Source organism: Rhodofomes roseus (genome assembly GCF_022264815.1).
Source record: "Rhodofomes roseus strain CIRM-BRFM 1785 chromosome Unknown C8Q71scaffold_1, whole genome shotgun sequence".
NCBI classification, from domain to species: Eukaryota; Fungi; Basidiomycota; class Agaricomycetes; order Polyporales; family Fomitopsidaceae; genus Rhodofomes; species Rhodofomes roseus.
Window position 1 is genome coordinate 1 of NW_025952957.1, and position 18,011 is coordinate 18,011.

At 58.3% G+C, this 18,011-nt stretch overlaps 6 protein-coding genes across 6 annotated transcripts; 3 read left to right on the top strand and 3 right to left on the bottom strand.

The window, feature by feature from the left end:
• On the bottom strand, positions 1–5,376 carry C8Q71DRAFT_844439 (uncharacterized protein; the record flags this gene model as incomplete). The annotated part of the gene is made up of 8 exons (XM_047926589.1): positions 5,076–5,376; positions 4,429–5,008; positions 3,942–4,360; positions 3,135–3,884; positions 2,888–3,076; positions 1,513–2,829; positions 630–1,460; positions 1–125 (listed from the first exon to the last, which is right to left on the bottom strand). Coding segments are annotated over exons 1-8 (4,305 nt in total), but the record flags the coding sequence as incomplete, so codon positions are not given.
• A 552-nt stretch (positions 5,377–5,928) lies between these two features.
• C8Q71DRAFT_728608 (uncharacterized protein) lies at positions 5,929–9,206 on the top strand. The gene is made up of 7 exons (XM_047921972.1): positions 5,929–6,313; positions 6,367–6,574; positions 6,704–7,335; positions 7,376–7,570; positions 7,617–7,739; positions 7,795–8,538; positions 8,593–9,206. The coding sequence occupies exons 1-7, from the start codon at positions 6,077–6,079 to the stop codon at positions 8,962–8,964; spliced, it is 2,511 nt and encodes an 836-aa protein (XP_047784286.1). The 5' UTR covers positions 5,929–6,076; the 3' UTR covers positions 8,965–9,206.
• Positions 9,207–9,882: 676 nt separating this feature from the next.
• Positions 9,883–11,667, bottom strand: C8Q71DRAFT_728609 (uncharacterized protein). The gene is made up of 6 exons (XM_047921973.1): positions 11,248–11,667; positions 10,932–11,198; positions 10,574–10,807; positions 10,397–10,522; positions 10,190–10,346; positions 9,883–10,142 (listed from the first exon to the last, which is right to left on the bottom strand). The coding sequence occupies exons 1-6, from the start codon at positions 11,476–11,478 to the stop codon at positions 10,054–10,056; spliced, it is 1,104 nt and encodes a 367-aa protein (XP_047784287.1). The 5' UTR covers positions 11,479–11,667; the 3' UTR covers positions 9,883–10,053.
• C8Q71DRAFT_728610 (uncharacterized protein) lies at positions 11,652–13,434 on the bottom strand. The gene is given in 7 exon segments (XM_047921974.1): positions 11,652–12,019; positions 12,039–12,139; positions 12,190–12,315; positions 12,369–12,598; positions 12,657–12,674; positions 12,730–12,973; positions 13,026–13,434. The coding sequence occupies 7 exon segments, from the start codon at positions 13,254–13,256 to the stop codon at positions 11,956–11,958; spliced, it is 1,014 nt and encodes a 337-aa protein (XP_047784288.1). The 5' UTR covers positions 13,257–13,434; the 3' UTR covers positions 11,652–11,955.
• A 67-nt stretch (positions 13,435–13,501) lies between these two features.
• On the top strand, positions 13,502–15,039 carry C8Q71DRAFT_728612 (uncharacterized protein). Its single transcript, XM_047921975.1, has 5 exons — positions 13,502–13,640; positions 13,688–13,731; positions 13,799–13,927; positions 13,984–14,138; positions 14,781–15,039. Exons 1-5 carry the CDS (start codon positions 13,511–13,513, stop codon positions 14,986–14,988), a joined length of 666 nt encoding a protein of 221 aa, XP_047784289.1. The 5' UTR covers positions 13,502–13,510; the 3' UTR covers positions 14,989–15,039.
• A 711-nt stretch (positions 15,040–15,750) lies between these two features.
• On the top strand, positions 15,751–16,733 carry C8Q71DRAFT_728617 (uncharacterized protein). Its single transcript, XM_047921976.1, has 4 exons — positions 15,751–15,851; positions 15,901–15,944; positions 16,006–16,131; positions 16,193–16,733. Exons 1-4 carry the CDS (start codon positions 15,785–15,787, stop codon positions 16,583–16,585), a joined length of 630 nt encoding a protein of 209 aa, XP_047784290.1. The 5' UTR covers positions 15,751–15,784; the 3' UTR covers positions 16,586–16,733.
• The last annotated feature ends 1,278 nt before the right edge of the window (positions 16,734–18,011 follow it).

Consider the following 18,011-nt stretch of genomic DNA (forward strand, 5'->3'; position numbering starts at 1 on the left):
GGGGTGCTCGTGAGTGGCCTGGGCGCGTCGAACTCGCCTTCCTGCACCTCTCGAGTACGCTTCTGTTGTTGCCGACGGGCCGGACTGATGCTGTGGTCAGGCTTGCGTTTTGTCAACGCGGCCTGGTTGTGTGACGGGTAGGCAATACTATGCCTGCCCTAGTAGATAAGATTATGAACCGTAATAGTGTAGATTAGATTAGATTGTCCATACTTAGCCATCTGCCTTCCTAATGGGAAGTAATCTATTCTTACACCTGAACTACCACATCGTCTGTGTGCGAACCCCGCGCCATCCGAGTACGTTCAGTCCTTCTCGGCCTGCGCTCCTCGCCACGCCTAGGACCAATCCTAGACAAGGCTCCTCGCCTGCATCCAGGACTCCCCCTCGACACGGCTCCTCGCCCTCGTCTAGGACACGCCCTCGGCCAGGCTCCTCGCCCAACCTAGGACACACCACGCCACAGCTAGGCTCCTCGCCCGGCTACGACTATAGCGGGAGCTCCTCGCCTCGCTAACGACGTCAAGACCTCACGACATTCTCCCCGGTCGCGCCGCGACCACCAAACGTCAGGTTCACGGGCAGCCCGGCCCCCCAATCAAGGGTTCCGAGCCCACGAACTCTTACAGGTTGGGCGGCGGCAGGCTGGCAGGTGGCTCAGCGGCAGGGGGGGAATCCACACGCTCGCTGATGTCTGGCCCGGGCATGCGCTTCGAGTTGCCGCGTGCCAGACCAGACTGCCCGTCGTCGTCCTGGTCCATGTCGTCGTCCTCGTCCATGGCGTCATCCTCGTCCATGGCGTCGTCCTCGTCCTCGTCCTCGTCGCGGGGTGTGTGGGGGGCCTCGATGCCTTTCGACTTGCGCCGTGACGCGAAGAACTGTCTCTCCGTCTCCTCCTCAGCCTCGGGGTCGTCGCTGTCTTCAAGCAGTTCGAGGATTTCCATGGCACGGTCGTGGTGGCTCTGGAGTGGCTCGTATACGTCCATTTCGCGGGCGTGCTTGACTATCCGCTCTATGTTGGCCTCAACCGTGTGCTTCTGCAGCTGCTGGATCCAGTCGTCGACTGAGTCGCCGACGAGATCATTCAACCGTTCCATACGCTGCACTTGCCGATGACTTGCCGACTCCTCATCCGCTTCGTACGCAGTTGCGGCAAAGTCGGGGTGTCGGAGCTTCGTGTGCGGCGCGAACTCGCGGCCTTTGCTCTCCAGAACATGCAGCAGATCACCCACAAGATCACCAGCGGGCACCCCCGACAGGTCGTTGGTGAGCTCGGCCCACCAAGGATATTCAGTGTCCTCGTCGAGAGTACTGCTGAACGTGAGGTCGGGCGCGTCGGCAATGTTCTGCCACTTGTAACTGTGGCCCTCGAACGTCGAGACGTCATTGAACTGACCGGGGGTCTGTTTCTCGAGCTGAACGGAGCGATGGTGGTTGCGAGCGATCAAGAACTTGCACACCTGGGATGGTCGATGAGCATGCGGATACTAGTAACGGAGCGCGTGAACGTACGTTCCACAGCTGCGTCAGCGCGACCTTCGCAGCATGATCGACGGTGGCGACGCCGGCCGCAGTGCTCTTGCCCTTGCCCCTGCCCTTCTTGGCCTGCATTTCGGGCGGCAAAAGAAAGCGATGCTTCAGGAACGACTGCATCAGCTTCGTCAATGCCTGTTCGGCTTCCGCGGCCTGCGCACTCGGAGGACTGGCCGCCGTCGTTCGTCTCGCCTTCCCAGTCGCCTTTCCCTTTGGCGCCGACGATGATGGGTCCGCTAGTTCGTCAACGTCCATGGCGTTGTCGGCCGTATCGCCAGGCTTGTCGCCGCCGCTGCCACCGGCCGCGCCGCTTCCCTTCTGCCATGGGGTGCCAGGACCGTTCTTCTGCTTGGTAAGGACGAGACCCATCTGGTCCAGCCCTTTCTTCCACAGAAGGAGCTGCGGATTCGGTTCGCCGTCCACGTACCACTGCGGGACAGGGTGCGCATCCCACTCCGGCTTCGGCTTGTCGAGGTCCCACCACTGGAAGTGGGCGTGTTTCGCATCCGGAGACCCATTCCTGTCGATAAAGGAGTCCATGAGCAGACGATACTTCTCGCGGAACTCGCCGATAGGCTTCGACCACCACTTTGACCCTGGGTCGTTGTACAGGAGTTGCGCAATGGCGACCTCGTTCAGCAAGTAGACAACCATTGGAACCAAGACGCGAGTCGCAGCCTTGGGCACAGCCGCAGCGGTCACGCTGCCCACGCCCTCCACGGTGTCCGCCTCAGCGATGTCAGCGGTGAATCCCGCGACGGGGCCCGCAGACGCGTTCCCTTTCTTACCGGCAGCCGCAGCGGGGGCGGCGCTCTTCTTCTCCGCCGTGCTGGCTGTCGTGTGCATGAGCGCACGCATGGCGGGGGTGTCAAGACTGATACCGGTGTCCTGGAGGAGGTCAGGTGTCTTCATCGCGATGGCGTCGGTGACGCATCTGAGGTTTGACGAAAACATCTTGACGTGCTGCCTGATGTCCAGCTTGGGGAAGACGGTCCCTGCTGGCGACACCGCGAATTGCTTCACAGCGTTGTCATGGTCCTGCGCGAGGGCGCTGGAGTCCGCGCGCGCCTTCTCCTCTGACTTTGCCTTCCCCTTCCCCTTGCCGTTGCCTTTCACGGTGAACTTGGCCGCCTTGGATACCACAGTGGGGACGTCCTGCGTGAGCGGCATGTAGGTCATCCTGAGCGAGTCCCGCGTCAGGGCACGGAACATCGAGACGGATGCCGGCGGGCTACCAGAGCAGTCCTGGAGCAACGCGACGAAGGTGTGTCTGTCGCCGAAGAATTCGCGCGCAAGCTGCACACCGAACCATCAACATACAGAGACAAAGAGGTAGGGAGCGCAAACCACGTACTGCCCAATGAACGCTGTCGGACTGCGTGAAGTCCCGGACCGAGCCAGTCTTGAGGTACGGCGTATTGACCGTCGCCATCAGCGCATGGAGCGTCTTGTCTGCCTCAACCTTTTCCTTGGTGTTGGTGGCCGCCGACGCGTTGGAATTGATATGCGGTGAGTACGCCGTCGGTTCGAACATGTGCGCAACCTGAAGATAGGGACTTTGAGCCACCACACGCACACCACCATGACGGTACCACACTCACCCGTTCCCACCCTCGCGAGTACATCCCGACCTGGGCGCCGACCAGCGAGATGGCATGGCACGTCAACAGCGGCAGCTCCGGCGTGAACTCAGCATCATCCAACACCGTCCAGTTGTAGTACGCGTATGCGAGACGGCCAATGACATGTTCCATATGCTTCTTGTGCGCCTTGACGTGTTTCTTAGCCCAAGCGCGTTTCTTGCTCCGAGGCGTCTGCGGGTCTCCTTCCGTCGCCAGCAGATCCTCATCATCGTCCTCCTGACCTAGCGCACCCCCCGCCTTCAACCGCAGCTGGTTGATGAGCGCAGAGCTGTATTGGTTCATCATGGAGAAACCCTGCTTGCAACGCACCCCGAGGGAGGCGGCATCCACGAGGTGGTCGGTCGCGAACTGGTCGACGGTGTCTAGCATCTCGTCGGTCCATAGCTCGTAGTTGGGCAACTGCGCGCCGCGCGTGTACTCGCGCTGAAGACGGTCGGCCGACCGGGCGACCGTCGACGAAATCGCACCATCCACCTCGTCCAAATCGTGCGCGACGGCGTACATCGCGAGTTCCGTCTTCCGGTCGGCTGCAGCATTCTCGGACGCGTTGAGCGGGGCTTGCTTCATTCGCAGGTACCTATCCCTGGACACGCGTGCCTTGTCGTATTCGTCGCAGATCTCCTCGACTTCTTTGATGCCGTGGAAAGACTCCTTGGAGCCGATGACACCCATAACCCACTGCATCCGCATCATCGCGAAGAGCGTGATCTGGGTGTGTACCAGGTATCAGCACCCATAACGCACTCAGACAGCCCGAGCACTTACCCCACCTCCTTTCGCAAACACGCGTCGCCAAGAGCTGACGGCGAACAGCGCGCACCGGTCGTAGTAATGACGCCCGAACCCCCGCGTTTTCGTGGGATCGGACCCATCGTTGTACAGAGGGAGCGACGCGTCGAGGATGGGCGTGAGTGAGCACAGGAAATGCCGGATGGCGGGGTTGCGGTACATGTGCGTGAGGGCCGTCTGCAGCATGCTGCCGGACGTGCCTGGTGGCCGGATGTTGTGGACGATGGTACTTAGCCGGATGTGCGCCTGAAGCAAGTCCTTGGCCGACCCGGTGGATCGCCATTTGTACAATTCGCGCATGTTCTGGCGCATCTGCTCCTCCGGCGTCTCCCCCTTGCTCGGATACGACTTGTTCTGCGCATGCCACTCCGCCGCTTTCCTGTCGCCCAGCGACCCTGAACAAAGCAGGTTAACGTGCGTCCAACCACGTACGCGCCCCCGCCGTCACAGACAGCGCACTCACCATACTTATAGACGACGCATAGCCAGCATCCGTGCTTGCGAAGGCGGTCGTACAGCTTTTCGCGCTTCGTGCGCAACCCCTTCGACCTCGGACTGTTCTCTCCTATCGCGGCGAGCTCCGCATCGGTTTTCGCCATGGTCTCCACGTACGACTGGAGCATCTGCTTGCTCGCCTCGATCCGATGCTGCCCGATGAGCGTGTACGCGGCGTGTGTTCGCGGCGCGTCGCTGTGCTCCCCCGCGCCGAGCTCCTGTGGCTTGAGCTTCACCCACGGCAGTTGTTCGGGATGGTGCCAGTCTTGGTTCGCGGGGAAGTCGAACGCCTCCTCGGCAATCGCAACCTCAACCCGATGGGGATGCAGTAGATTTTGGTACGTACTCGTGTTGAAGTTCGCAACCAATGCGTCGACGTTTTGAGTGTCCAGGGACCGCGTGCTGAACGTTTTATGGACACTTACCAAGTTACACTCCGTCTGGAACATGTCCAGCGTCGGTAACAGCGCATACCCATACATGGCCTGCGACATCTGGCGCGAGTACTCCAGGTATATCTCCTGCGCGGCCGTCTGCATCTCGAGAATCTGGTAGTACGTACATCATGCCCATGTCAGCGTAGAAACGGCACCACACAGCGCAAGCGAAGCGCACCTCCGACGCATCCTCACCCAGGTCTTCCAGGGCTCGGTCGATCTCCTGTTCCGTCGACGACGGCCCGGCCACAGCTTGACTACTTGACGAAGCCATTGTGAGCAGTGCGCGGTAGTACTGTCAAGCAAACCCTGTGAAGTGCGCAGACGCGGATGAGGGGAAAAGATCAGAGAGAGCACAGCGCACCTTCCAGGGACCCACGAGCATCACGCAGCATGGCCACCATGAGCTCGGAAAGGGGACCGCGAGGCCGCGCGCGTGATGATGCCGAACGCGCGGTTTTCTGGAAAGCAGGGACACATCAGAAAACTCGCAAATGTTCCAGTCGGACGCAACATAGACCGCACCGCGCACACGTGCAAAAACCCCAGAGAGTACGGGGCGCACTCAATAAACATCGATCTGGGGGATGTCGCGCGATCGCGCGAGATCCCTTTTTGGGCCGTCCTGACATTCACACCTCAACATATGCGCGCACAGGGGGTAGGAGTACTACTACATGAAGATCGACAGCGCAGCGCACGACGCACTGATTTACCGACATCAAACGCTGCCTCCACCGCAAGGCTCGGCTGATGCAACACGAGGCCGACATGGCGCACCGCGCAAACTCGCCGCTTCATTCTCATTACCAAAACGCGAAGCGACTCCCATGTTGCTCGCACTTCATCATCGCGCTCACACTTCATCATTGCATTCGCACCTCATCATCGCGTTCGCACCTCATCATCGCGCTCGCACTTGCACAGTAGCTGATCGACGATCCCTGCAGATCCTCGTGCCGAAGTTGCGCCTGCCAATCGGTAAGATTCAATTATGTTCGGACCGCACCGAGGTCAGCAGATCAAGATAGAGCGCTTCTCGATCAATCGGCGATTGGCCGATCGCGTCGCCGCTACGTGGGAGCCGCGACCACCGAGCGTCTCGGACTTAGGACAGCGCGCGGCACTTGACTCTGTCGCTCCCCCTTCCTTCTTTCATCTGGCAACCCCTCCTACAACATGGTCGGCACCCTGACTTTCCAAAACCTTAGCGCGACCTTGAAGAAGTTCCACAAGGACACCGGACTCGCAGCGGCTGGCAAGCGACCCGTCACCCCATTCTTCTGCGAGGATCCGCCGGACGCACTGGAATGGCAACCCGAGGAGATGAAAGCGCTGAATAAGCTGATCAAGGCGTTCGTCGACGAGCGGTGGACTCTCCAGGCCGTCGAGGTCGTCATCCAGGACCACATCATCGTGCGTGAACCACAGGCCCATCGAGCGCCGCCCTGACTGACATGATTCCACAGACCGATGACTGGTTCACAGTCCTCGAGAATGTATCCATCACCCGGCTGCCTTATGTCGAGGCGGCCATGCAGTATGTGAGGTCTACCCGCGAAGGCGAGGTGCGCACTCTCCAGCGCGTCCTCATCGACATGAAAATCGAAGCTGTCCCTTCAACCATCACCGACGACTTCACCATGCCCCACCTCAACATCTTTATGCCATGGATAGGTAAGTCGTCCCAATTGACGCATTTCGCGCAACTAGCTCATCACACGTTGATTCACAGCCGGTGATCGGTTGAGGAGTGAGTAGCGCATAGTAGCACTCATCTATGGGCTAACATGCGTGTGTGTGCAGTTTCCAACGTCCTTGAGCCCGACAGTGATCGCAGCGTCTCACCGGAGTCCGACCGCCCCGACAGCCCTGCGCGCAACAGCGCCGCTCCGGATGAGGGGGAGGCAGTGGACGCGCAGGTCGAGGATGTGCTGGGCGACGACGCGCAGCTTGAGGATGCGACGGGCGGTGACGCGCAGGTCGAGGACGCGCCGGGCGAGGATGCGGATGGGGCAAAGGACGCGCTGGGCGACGACGCGCAGGTCGAGGACGTGCTGGGCGACGACGCGCAGCTTGAGGATGCGACGGGCGGTGACGCGCTGGTCGAGGACGCGCCGGGCGAGACTGAACCGGGCGAGGACGGTGAGGACCGCGATGACCGCAACGACGACGACGAGGCGACCGGTGAATACCTCGCACGACGTGCAAGCCCCGCCACGACTGACATCCATGCAGCCCGCCTGCAACACCACCCGTATGCGCAACGCGCACGCGAGGCCAACGAGGCGCGGGAGCGTGAAGACCGACCCGCCCTGCCCCATACGAGCGCGTCGCCTGTTGACGGCAAGGTCGAGGTCGAGGCGGCAGATGAGAGCGAGGTCGAGGTGGAGGAGGCAGATGAGAGCGAGGTCGAGGTGGAGGAGGCAGACGAGCTCGTCGACAGCGAGGACGACGAATCGCCGACCTGGACCCAAGGGCAAGGGGAAGGCCCGAGGGGGAAAACGCATCAGCAGCAATTCGGCGCGGAAGGCACGGGCAGCAGGCAAGGGCAAGGCGTCGGCCGTGCCCAAGCGTGAGGACCCGGAGGTGGACAACTCTGCGCCCAAGTGGGAAGGGCAGTGGACCCTTCTCATGCCCGCAACTGAGAAGAACGACAACGTGCACGCGAAGGTGAGTTTCTGTTACGACAACACGTACTTCGCTAACTCTCTTACAGTTCATGGGCAAGTGGCGATGTGCGCAGTGCAAGAAGAGAGGCGCCACCGAATGCGTCATCCGCGGCCTCGGACGCAGGTGCGTCGCCTGCATCACCGGGCATAGATCTCCATGCGACATTAAGGTAAGTACAAACCTCTCTGCAAAACCGTTTAGGACACTGATTAAAGACTATGAAGACCTACTACGAAGCAGAGGCCGTCTACGTGAACGACCAGAAACACGGTCGATACGCTGACCTTCCCCCCGCGCGCTCGACCACTGCCCCCACGACCTCAAAGATCAACCCGCGCAAGCGGATGGCGGTCTCTTCGAGCGAAGAAATGTCGGACAGCCCGGGCGAGGACGACATCGTAAGTCGCACTCCACAAAGCGGCAAGGCGAAGACGGCTGCGAAGCCCAAGACGAAGGTCGCCGCACCCGTCTCCAGGACGTCGGCGAAATCGGCGACGGCCACGCCGAACAAGCGCAAGAAAGTCGACGCCACGCCGGAGGCCAAGCCGTCATCGGCGAAGATATCGGCGCGCGCATCAAAGCCTGGGCCGTCCCAGAAGACGGCCGACAACAAGAGCACGCGCGCCGAGGCAAGGGAGACGATAACCATCGACTCTGACTCCGAGGATGACCAGCCCCTACGCGCCTTAGTTGCCGGTGCGGCGAGCAGCCCCGACGCTCCCGAAGACGCGATGGATATCGATGAGCCGCAGGTCGTCGACGGCAAAGGGAAGAGTAGGGCGGGCGACCTTGGGCAGCTGCCCGAGGCGGTCCAGAACGACAGCGAGCCAGACGACCACGGTTCCCCGTGGCACGGCGATCGGAACGCGGTAGTGACGATGGGCTGGCTCGGTACGCGGTGGAAGGAGCTGATGGAGCAGATCCGGGACCGCATCGAGGACGAGGTGGAGAGCGCGGTGGGCTACCACGTATGTATCCGCCTTGCACTCATTATCATTCCACTAACGATGCTCTCACACAAGATTGCGAAGATGCAAGCTGCGTCCAGCAAGCCGCAGGTCCCAGCTCACCAACCGCCCGAGGACCTGGTGCGCCGGCCGGGGTGGTACCCCAAATACGACGGGCCGAGGCCTACGCCCATTAACAACCTGAAGACCGAAATGCTCGCGTCGAGGACCTCGAACGCGGCTGCTCCCTCTTCCTCGAGCGGCGCTGCGCGGTCGTCCTCAAATCCCACAGCGTCGAGTTCTAGGAACGCCGCAGCGTCATCGTCAAAGGACGACATGGCCGCATTCGCGCCCGACACCCCGACCCCGAAGCAACGCGGCGGCGGCTCGACAGCTTCAGCGTCGCGCAAGACCACGGGTGCCAAAAAGGCGGTCCACAAGGACTAGGACAGCTCGCGATGTGTGATTGTACGGACAAGGTTGGTCTTGATAGTATGTACATACACAAACGCCGTGTCTTGCTGGGCTGCGTCCCATGTCTTCTGGTCTCTAACGCTATCGCACCGTGTCGCGTGTCGTCAGCGCATATCTTGTCATACTCGTATTGTTCTCGCTCGCTCGTCGTCGCTGCCGTGTACCCAGGTCGTACTGTATCATACTGTTGCAATGTCATAACGTGTACCATGTCAGCTGGCGTGCCCCGTGTATATGGATGTCAGGGGATCTCGCGCGGGTGCGCAGGATCCCCTGGAACGTCCTCAGTACATGGTGCGGCGCATACATACGGGTCTGAGGGGATCTCGCGCGGGTGCGCAGGATCCCCTGAGACGTCCTCAGTGCGTGGTGCGACATACAATATGGCTGTCAGGGGATCTCGCGCGGGTGCGCAGGATCCCCTGAGACGTCCTCAGTGCGTGGTGCGACACATACATATGGCTGTCAGGGGATCTCGCGCGGGTGCGCAGGATCCCCTGAGACGTCCTCAGTGCGTGGTGCAACATACACATATGACTGTCAGGGGATCTCGCGCGGGTGCGCAGGATCCCCTGAGACGTCCTCAGTGCGTGGTGCAACATACACATATGACTGTCAGGGGATCTCGCGCGGGTGCGCAGGATCCCCTGTGACACCTTGCGTGCGTGGTAAGACATACAATATGTGTCTGAGGGGATCTCGCGCAGGTGCGCAGGATCCCCTGTGACGTCTTGCGTGTGTGGTGCGACACATACATATGACTGTCAGGGGATCTCGCGCGGGTGCGCAGGATCCCCTAGGACGTCCTCAGTGCGTGGTGCGACATACAATATGGCTGTCAGGGGATCTCGCGCGGGTGCGCAGGATCCCCTGGGACGTCCTCGGTACATGGTGCAACATACACATATGGCCGCCGTGGTACGCTGACGCGACACTGCATTGCGTTATGCGCGGTGCGGAGAAGTCCCTTCGATTGTGGTATACCAAACGCATCAGCCACTGCCCAAGATAGACGGATACTCTATGCTACATGTTCAAGACAATACTCTGTACTACAGTTGTCTACTTCCGAGCACGCTTCGCCTTCTTCTGCTTGTCTCGCGACCCTTGGGATTTGCGCTTGCGACCACCGGAAGGACCGGGCACGGAATCTACAAAGAGCTTGAGTTTGACAGCAGCTGCGGGGAGGACAACTTACCAGCAGACGCGTTCGTCAACGCCGCGGACTTGTTAGACTCAGAGACCACGCTTTCCGAGCCTGACCTTTGGGAACGCTGACTAGGGTCCGGTGTCGCCTCACGAGAGTCCGAGTCATCTTCTAGCGACTGTTTCTTGAGCGCATCCATAGTTTTGCCCTGTATGATTCTATGAGTACCCCGTAACCGTGCGAGGACAGGATGCGCACCTTATGCTCGCATCCAAGCTTGTGTACGCGGCATGCCACGCACCTAGGCTTTCCGCCATCTTGCGGGACACGGCACTCAAGGTAACGCTTTTTGATGCATTGCGCGCACATGCCGGGACCGCAAATCTGGCCGTCCAGCACATGAGCGTTGTAAGGAGCAGATCAAGAGAAACTCACCACAATGTCGCCCGCGGGCGGAGGCAGTTTTGCAGGCCGCGCAACCGACGCTCCAACTTGGAGCGGTTCATCCATCCTTTCAGGCGCCCAACCTCGCGCTTGCAGGTTCAGGTACAGCTCCTTCGATTGCGCTGCTGCAAGCCGCTCCGCGTCAGTGACAGCCTCATCCCTCACTCGGTACACGGTGAAGCCGGGGAAGTCCTTCTCCTCGCCGAATTGTACCTGGGGTTGCCGCTTCAGGCAGGGGTGCGCCGTATGTCAACACAAAGCGGCAAAACAAACCGCAAGCATGCACGTACCGTGCAGTCGATCGTTTGCTGTGCAACAACAATGTACACCGAACGGTTAGCGGGCACACTAGTATACAACCCGGGGACTGACCCATCCAAATGTCGAGGAAAAGGTCCGCCGCCCGCTCCATGTCCTCGTCGGTGTGCGTGTCCGCCTCAAAGTAGAACGGCTCGCACCTGCGCCATTTGACAAAGTAACGCCGCATGCTGAGATCCCGCGGCCAGGCGCCCTCCTTTGGTGCGTCCCAGCATGCCCAGTCAAGGACTAGCTGCACGAGGTGCGGAATCTGCTCGTCCTCGGGCAGCGCTTTGAGCGCATCAAGAACATCGTCCGTCTGAGCAAGTCAGATCACACGTTCTGGCCAAAAGGTCATGTAGACGTACGAGGATATGTTGCATGACGATCTTCTTGAAAGCGTCCCAGTTGAACGGCCCATTATACAGCACGCGCAACGTGCGGTTCAACTGTAAGAGCACCGGTAATGTCCAGTCGTCCGTGGACGGCAGCCGGTCGGTGAACTGTAACATATCCCGTCTACCGCTAAAACTGGGCCGACGCTTGACGGCCTCGCGATAGTACTTCCCCGTGTCTTCATAAGTCCATGGGCCAACCATGCTGGGCGGTGGGCGGCTTGTCCGACGTGGCAGATGTTGAGGTCGAGTGTAGGTACAAGGGCTGCGACGAGGAATGCGAGAGAGTGAGATCGAAGCGAGGCCGCGTAGGCAAGAAACAGTCAAGAGCGAGGTAGAATCTGACCGACGGGATGCTAGCCAGGTCAAGCGCGCACGCCACACCGGCCGTCCGAATTAGACGCTGAGCGCGTCGCACAGATGGCTGGCCACGTCATATGACCGTGTTCCGCGGGCCGTGTTCCGAAGCCACTGTGGGCGCACCTGGTGGATGGTAAGGATGATGCGCACTCGAGACATGGTAAACGTTGAGACCGGAGGTGTGGATGCACGCGCATGACATCAGGCAGCGGCGCCATGTCAATGTAATAGTCCGGGTATTTGCAAGAAACAGATTGCTAATTCCTCGCATTAAACGGAGTGCTACCACGATACTACAGTAGTGTCACGCACAAACGCCCTTCAAGACCGGGTATGCTTCACCTCCCTCTCCTCCTCAGACAACGTGTCTGCTGTGCGCTTCGCGCTGCCGGACGCGCCAGCACGACGACGGACCTGCACTGGAACCTTGAGAGACCGATGCCTTGGATAGCGCGCGGGGCGGGTTGAAGAAGGCTGGGTCCGCATGCGGATCAACCAGCTCGGTCTATCTGTCCCGTGAGTCTGTTGTGCCAGAGATATCCTGTGCGCACAAACCTGATAGGCGCACTTGATCTTGCGCACACGGCACGACACGCACTTGGGTAATTCGGTATCGTTTGGAACACGGCATTCGAGGATGCAAGCCTTGACGCATTGTATGCACATGTATGGCCCGCGAATCTGGTCACCTAGCGCATCAACAGCAAATGCAGAGCACAACCCTGTAAACTCACCACCGTGTCGTTCTCAGCCGGAGGCAGGTTCTCTGGCCTCTTGTACGACCTGACCTTGATCCAGGCCTTCATCTGCAACGGCGCACCGCACCGCCACTCCTGGTTCAGGTATGCCTCCAACGCCTCCGCCGCCTCGCGTCGCTGTTCGTCCGTGACATCTTGCATCCTCAACTTGTACTGCGTCACCCCAGGGACATCCTCCGCCTCGCAATACTGCACAGGTGTGTCCGCTGTACATGCGCGCCAATCGTCATACTCACACAACCGACCAAAGAGGAACAAACGTACCATACAGACAGTCATTGGCTGACCAGCGGGACACAGTGAGCGCACGCACACACGAACACGGTGATGCACTCACCGATCCACATATCCAGCAGAGCGTTGGCCGCCTGCTCCATGTCGACGTCGGTCGACGTGTCCGACTTGAAGTTCAGCGGCTCGCAGTGGCGCCATTTCATGAAGTAGCGGCGCATGCTCAAGCCCGGCGGCCACGCTCCCTCCTCCGGCGGGTCCCAGCAGGCCCAGTCCAGGACGAGCCGCACAAGGTGAGGCAGCGCGACGTCTTTTGATAGATTCTTGAGCGAGTTCAAGAGGTCGTCCGTCTGACGCACGTTTGACTCAGATCATCCGAGACACTGTGAGCACGCGACGCACCATGATGTACTTCATCAACAGGACCTCCGTCGTCTCCCAGTCAAAAGGCCCATTGTACACACCACGCAGGTTGCGGTTGAACTGCTCAAGCAGCTCAGCCGTCCACTCGTGCGTGGGCGGCACCTGGTCCGTGAACTCTAAATGTTTGCGCGTGCCGATGAAATCCACGCGTTTCTTCACCGCGGCCCGAAAGTACTTCTGTGTATGCTTCTCCGTCCATGTGCCGACCATGGTAGGTGTTGCGTGTAGAGATGCGATGGGCCCGCGGGCGTGGACAAGCGCGTGATGCGGTGTTGCCAAGATTGATGAACGCGGCGAGAGCAGGCAAAGATGCCGAAAGAAGCGACAACGGAACGATGAAGCGCGAAGTGGACCAACAAGCGCCTACCGCTGTACGCGTCAACAGATCATATGATCGCGTCCCCAGGGGCCGCCCAAGTGTCGCGCTCGCGTGCGTGTCTCACATGACCGTGTGTGGGCTACGCATGTTTGCCTTGCGCTCCAAGATGATACCGGGCGTCATCGTCGGTTTCAACTGTACCAACTTCACCATGTATGCATCACCGTTCATATATGGGTGGGGCAGTGCCGAATCAGGACTGCAACGCAACCGAGGTAAGACATTCCCCAAACGTCCGCGCCTCGCACTCATCCAAGCTCAGAAGGAGATACAAAACAGGCACCGGAACCGGTGTCGATTTCCAGCGTGCGAACTCGTCCTCTCTACATAACTGTTTCCGCCGCTGTGCCTACTGACATATGTTTGGTGGCAGTACATTACGGCTCACGAGAAATGCTCAGTTTGCACATGTCTTCAGCATGCTCGCTGTGATGTGCTTCCGGGCTCTATGAGCTGCTCCCAATGCGTTGACTTGGGCGTCCAGATACTGTGTACCGTGACCGTGGTGAGCATCGCATTTCTCAATGAACATAGCACCGACCAGGTGTGCTTGGGCAGCAACCATCGAGGGCACGCATGTGGCAGCGCGTCAAGAGTGAACCAGCCTACTACCTCAGCCACCACTTCATGGCCAATCTGCAATTGGTTTTACACGCATGGGAAGCCCAGCGCGCGCGCCATGCGCACGCTTATGAACACTTTCACCACACAGTATACCCTGTTGAACTTCGACTATTTCAGGTGTTATCACACGGGATAGGACTTATCCTTACCCGTTATGGACTTATGTTCTTCATTGCTACATATTACGTACATTCTTGATGGACTAGATCCAGACCTGTAGCACATGACTTGTTCTAGACCTGTATGGAACATTCCACATGGTTCCATCATATTCCAGATCATTCCTTGATGTTCCATCACATTCCTTGATCACATCACTTCGCATCATTGATCACATCATTGATCTAGGCCTGTCCAGTCCTTTCCAGTGCCTTCCAGCACGTTCTATCTATAGTGCCATATCGCATCATCCTGATGTATTCGCTCATTGCACTATATTGCATCATCATGACACGAAGTGTGTATGCCTTACTCATCCTGCTACAGGCTTACACATAACGCTTACTTACGCTTACTGTACGATCATGTGATGACTCTCTCATGTGTATATATACTGGGCTGGATGCCCCTGTAATGTATCGGTCTCTCCTCTTGTCTTACGCCTGCTGAGTCTTCCCTCTCAGTCTCTTGAGACCTTGCAAGCCCTCCATTGACTGCTGTCCTTAACTGGTCTTGTAGTCTGTTAAGTGTTGCCTTCACACTTGCCACTCCCTTTTCACTCCTTGTTCAACATACCCGCGTCTTTCCAATCCGCTCTCGCCGCTCTACGAGAGCGATAAGACGGAGTATCTTGAGATTTACTATAGTTGGAGAGCGGTCAAAACAATGACGCTCATGCTATACGCATACGATGGAAGTTACAGGCGCTTGTTACAACGGCTCAGAGAGCAGCGCGCACGTCAGGAGGCACGTTCGAGACTTCGCGTATGGTCTTACTAGTAGAGTACATACTTCTTCTTGTGGAATCCAAATCAAGATCATGTGCGTCTATGTATGGATATGCGTGGCGCCCCGCGCACGTTCCCGCATCTGATCTATCAGATATGCTGCAGTGGCCGGCGGCACTTGTACTCATTGTTCGACTCCGATGACTGCGATAAACCTGCCGCAACACACCGGTAACTTGATGTCAGCTATGATATTGACCGGTTGCATTGACACGCCACATGCGCAGCAGAGAGTCGCATGCGACGGGAAGTGACGGTCGTGGTGCGTGGTGATGTCCCATGACAGACGCGTCCAAACTCACGGTTAGCATAGCGTCGTGCGAGCGAACGATGTATACAATGTCAGGCGTCAAACGCAACCTACTGCGCGGTGCGCGCACATGAGGTGATCTGCGCACGTTGCACTGATCATGCCGGTGATGATCCCTGCTCGTTCATGGTGAGCTTGCGCGTCCATGCATTCATGGATCTGCCATATCAATCAATGTTCCTCAGGCTCGGAACAACAATCCAAGGATGCGCACCGCATAGTACATACTACTGCGCATATTGCCACTTGTATAAATAGGCGCATTGGCGCAGGACTCTGCGCATGCGCAATACAACGTCGCGACATCAATGCGGATACCGGGGTGCAACCACTGATATTACCGTGTGAATGCAATACTGCTCACTGTGGCCGAACGGAGGTTCGTAACGCAGGAAGCGCCCGCCGCCACACAACTCACATGACGCAAAACATAGCACTCGGTATGTCAGGTGCCGTCTTCTCTTCTCAAGTCGCTGCCATGTCCAGCTCCAACACTCCCCAAAGTGTGTCTGCCGGTGGTAGTGGAACGACGTGCGAAGCCAGCGGTGAGTACCGAGCATTTATATTCCAAGTAGCGGACTGACCATTCTCAAGCCGGTGAATACTTAGCGTGCCCGCGCCGTGAACAGCCAAAATCAGTACGGACCCCTGCTAGTTGTAGGTACTCAGTGGCGTCCAGGGCTGACTCGCTACCTACAGATGCATGGCGCCGACCGGTGTGCAATGTGCATCTTCCACCGCAGTGCCAATTGCGACGTACGTCCAAACTCGGAGACATGCGAGCAGTGCTTGACACGCGGATTGGGAATAATGTGCACGGTAGCGGTGAGTGTCCATCATGTCGGTATCTGGGTAACCCTCAGACTAACTGTGCCTGCACCGGCAGTCATCGTGGCCGCACAGGATGAGTGCCGCGTTTGACAATAACCCGCACGAGTACATGTCGGCCGAGTTCATGGCCAAATTCATCAAATTCGCGGCTCCGTACGCGGGTAGGGTACTAGAGCTCATGGGCAAGCGCATGGCGTATACCTGTGAGGCTGACACTCAACTCGTGATACGCGTGGATCAAGTTTGGGACCCTAAGGCTCTGGAGCGTTACTTGGATGAGCGGCGCGCCCGCTTCGACGCGATCGTATGTGAGCAGAACCTCATGGATACGTTATGGCCAGTGATGGACCAGTACATGGGCTTGTACAAAAGGGAGGCAGAAGCGATCGCCCTTGCGGACATGTTAGAGATTGAATTGAACGCGGACTGGAATCGTTTCATGTCCTAGGCATCTTAGTATCTGTATCTCTGTCTAATTTTGAGCGGATCTGTCGTTTGTACATGGGACATCGGGGTGTGATCGGCAATTCCCAGATTAGCGATAGCCTTGTGTGTGTCTATGTATGGACATCTGTAGCGCTCAGAACCGATCACTTCATCACACACAATCGATCAGATTGATCTGACAGCTTGTTATCGTGTCTCAGATGCTGCGGCTGCAATGTGCATGCACACTGAGACCATGTGCGTGCATTATGTTCTCGAGCATTGGGAAGTGAGGTGATGCTGCGCACTCGCGTGAATCCCAATAATGTATGTGCGCATACTACGAAACACAGTACTCCTCCAAGGGGATCTTGCGCGGGAGGGTGGGATCCCCTGTTACATGGTGCGCGCAGTACCGGAGACAATAGGTTACTTTGAGGAACCTAAGGCATGGTTCGCGATGCTGACATGTGCTTGAGGGGATCTCGCGCGCGTGCGCGAGATCCCCTGGGAGACTGTGTGTACTATGTTTGAGTACACGGACGCGTCGTGCGCGCGTACCCTTTCTAGGGGATCTCGCGCGGGTGTGCAGGATCCCCTGAGACCCCATGTGCGTACGCTGTGCGGGTACATGGAGGTATCATACATGCATACCCTTTCCAGGGGATCTCGCGCAGGTGCGCAGGATCCCCTGAGACCCCATGTGCGTACGCTGTGCGGGTACATGGAGGTATCATACATGCATACCCTTTCTAGGGGATCTTGCGCGGGTGCGCAGTATCCCCTGGGAGACTGTATGTGTACAGTGTTTGAGTACATGGATGTGTCGTGCGCGCGTACCCTTTCTAGGGGATCTCGCGCGGGTGTGCAGGATCCCCTAACACATGGTGCGTGGTGCGTGCATGGCACATGGGACTGGCATATGTCCCAGGGGATGTCGCGCCAGTGCACAGACCCCTGACATTCAGTACTGGATGTTGGTCTTGACGCAGTCCACATAACTGGTGTTGAGAGGTGCGCAGGGGATCTCGCGCGCCCGCGCGAGATCCCCTGAGACATGTAGGTGCGGCCCGAAGTCAGCACTTGCCTTATATGGTAATGGCCCAAAAAGGAATTACCATATAAGGCAAGCTGAGGGCACGCTGACCCCCCCTGGACTTAGGTGAAGGGGGTATAATGGGTCGGAGGATGGAGTCCCCATCCCCCCATTGCCTAGGTCGCTCGCGTGCTCGCTCCCCCTAACCTAACCACATTCACCGCAAGGAAAATGTTGCCTTGGTTGTCAAGACAAAGTGGAGTTGGATGAGACATGTTGTCTCCCAATTCTTCTCCAAAATGACGCAGCCAAGCCATCTGACGACAGCAGTCAGAGCTGGCCTTATACTCTGCTTCAGTTGAAGACAAAGATACCGTTGGTTGGCGTCTTGACACCCAAGAAACGACACAAT

Coding starts and splice junctions, on each gene's coding strand:
- C8Q71DRAFT_728608 (XM_047921972.1), top strand. CDS start 6,077: ATGGTCGGCACCCTGACTTTCCAAAACCTTAGCGCGACCTTGAAGAAG. Junction 7,336..7,375: donor TGGAGGAGGCAGACGAGCTC/GTCGACAGCGAG, acceptor CCTGGACCCAAG/GGCAAGGGGAAGGCCCGAGG. Junction 8,539..8,592: donor AGAGCGCGGTGGGCTACCAC/GTATGTATCCGC, acceptor CTCTCACACAAG/ATTGCGAAGATGCAAGCTGC.
- C8Q71DRAFT_728609 (XM_047921973.1), bottom strand. CDS start 11,478: ATGGTTGGCCCATGGACTTATGAAGACACGGGGAAGTACTATCGCGAG. Junction 11,199..11,247: donor TCGTCATGCAACATATCCTC/GTACGTCTACAT, acceptor TGACTTGCTCAG/ACGGACGATGTTCTTGATGC. Junction 10,347..10,396: donor AGCTTGGATGCGAGCATAAG/GTGCGCATCCTG, acceptor AGAATCATACAG/GGCAAAACTATGGATGCGCT.
- C8Q71DRAFT_728610 (XM_047921974.1), bottom strand. CDS start 13,256: ATGGTCGGCACATGGACGGAGAAGCATACACAGAAGTACTTTCGGGCC. Junction 12,974..13,025: donor TGTTGATGAAGTACATCATG/GTGCGTCGCGTG, acceptor AACGTGCGTCAG/ACGGACGACCTCTTGAACTC. Junction 12,140..12,189: donor AGATCAAGTGCGCCTATCAG/GTTTGTGCGCAC, acceptor CGGGACAGATAG/ACCGAGCTGGTTGATCCGCA.
- C8Q71DRAFT_728612 (XM_047921975.1), top strand. CDS start 13,511: ATGTTTGCCTTGCGCTCCAAGATGATACCGGGCGTCATCGTCGGTTTC. Junction 13,928..13,983: donor AGATACTGTGTACCGTGACC/GTGGTGAGCATC, acceptor GTGCTTGGGCAG/CAACCATCGAGGGCACGCAT. Junction 14,139..14,780: donor GAACACTTTCACCACACAGT/ATACCCTGTTGA, acceptor TCCTTGTTCAAC/ATACCCGCGTCTTTCCAATC.
- C8Q71DRAFT_728617 (XM_047921976.1), top strand. CDS start 15,785: ATGTCCAGCTCCAACACTCCCCAAAGTGTGTCTGCCGGTGGTAGTGGA. Junction 15,945..16,005: donor GCCGTGAACAGCCAAAATCA/GTACGGACCCCT, acceptor CGCTACCTACAG/ATGCATGGCGCCGACCGGTG. Junction 16,132..16,192: donor GAATAATGTGCACGGTAGCG/GTGAGTGTCCAT, acceptor CTGCACCGGCAG/TCATCGTGGCCGCACAGGAT.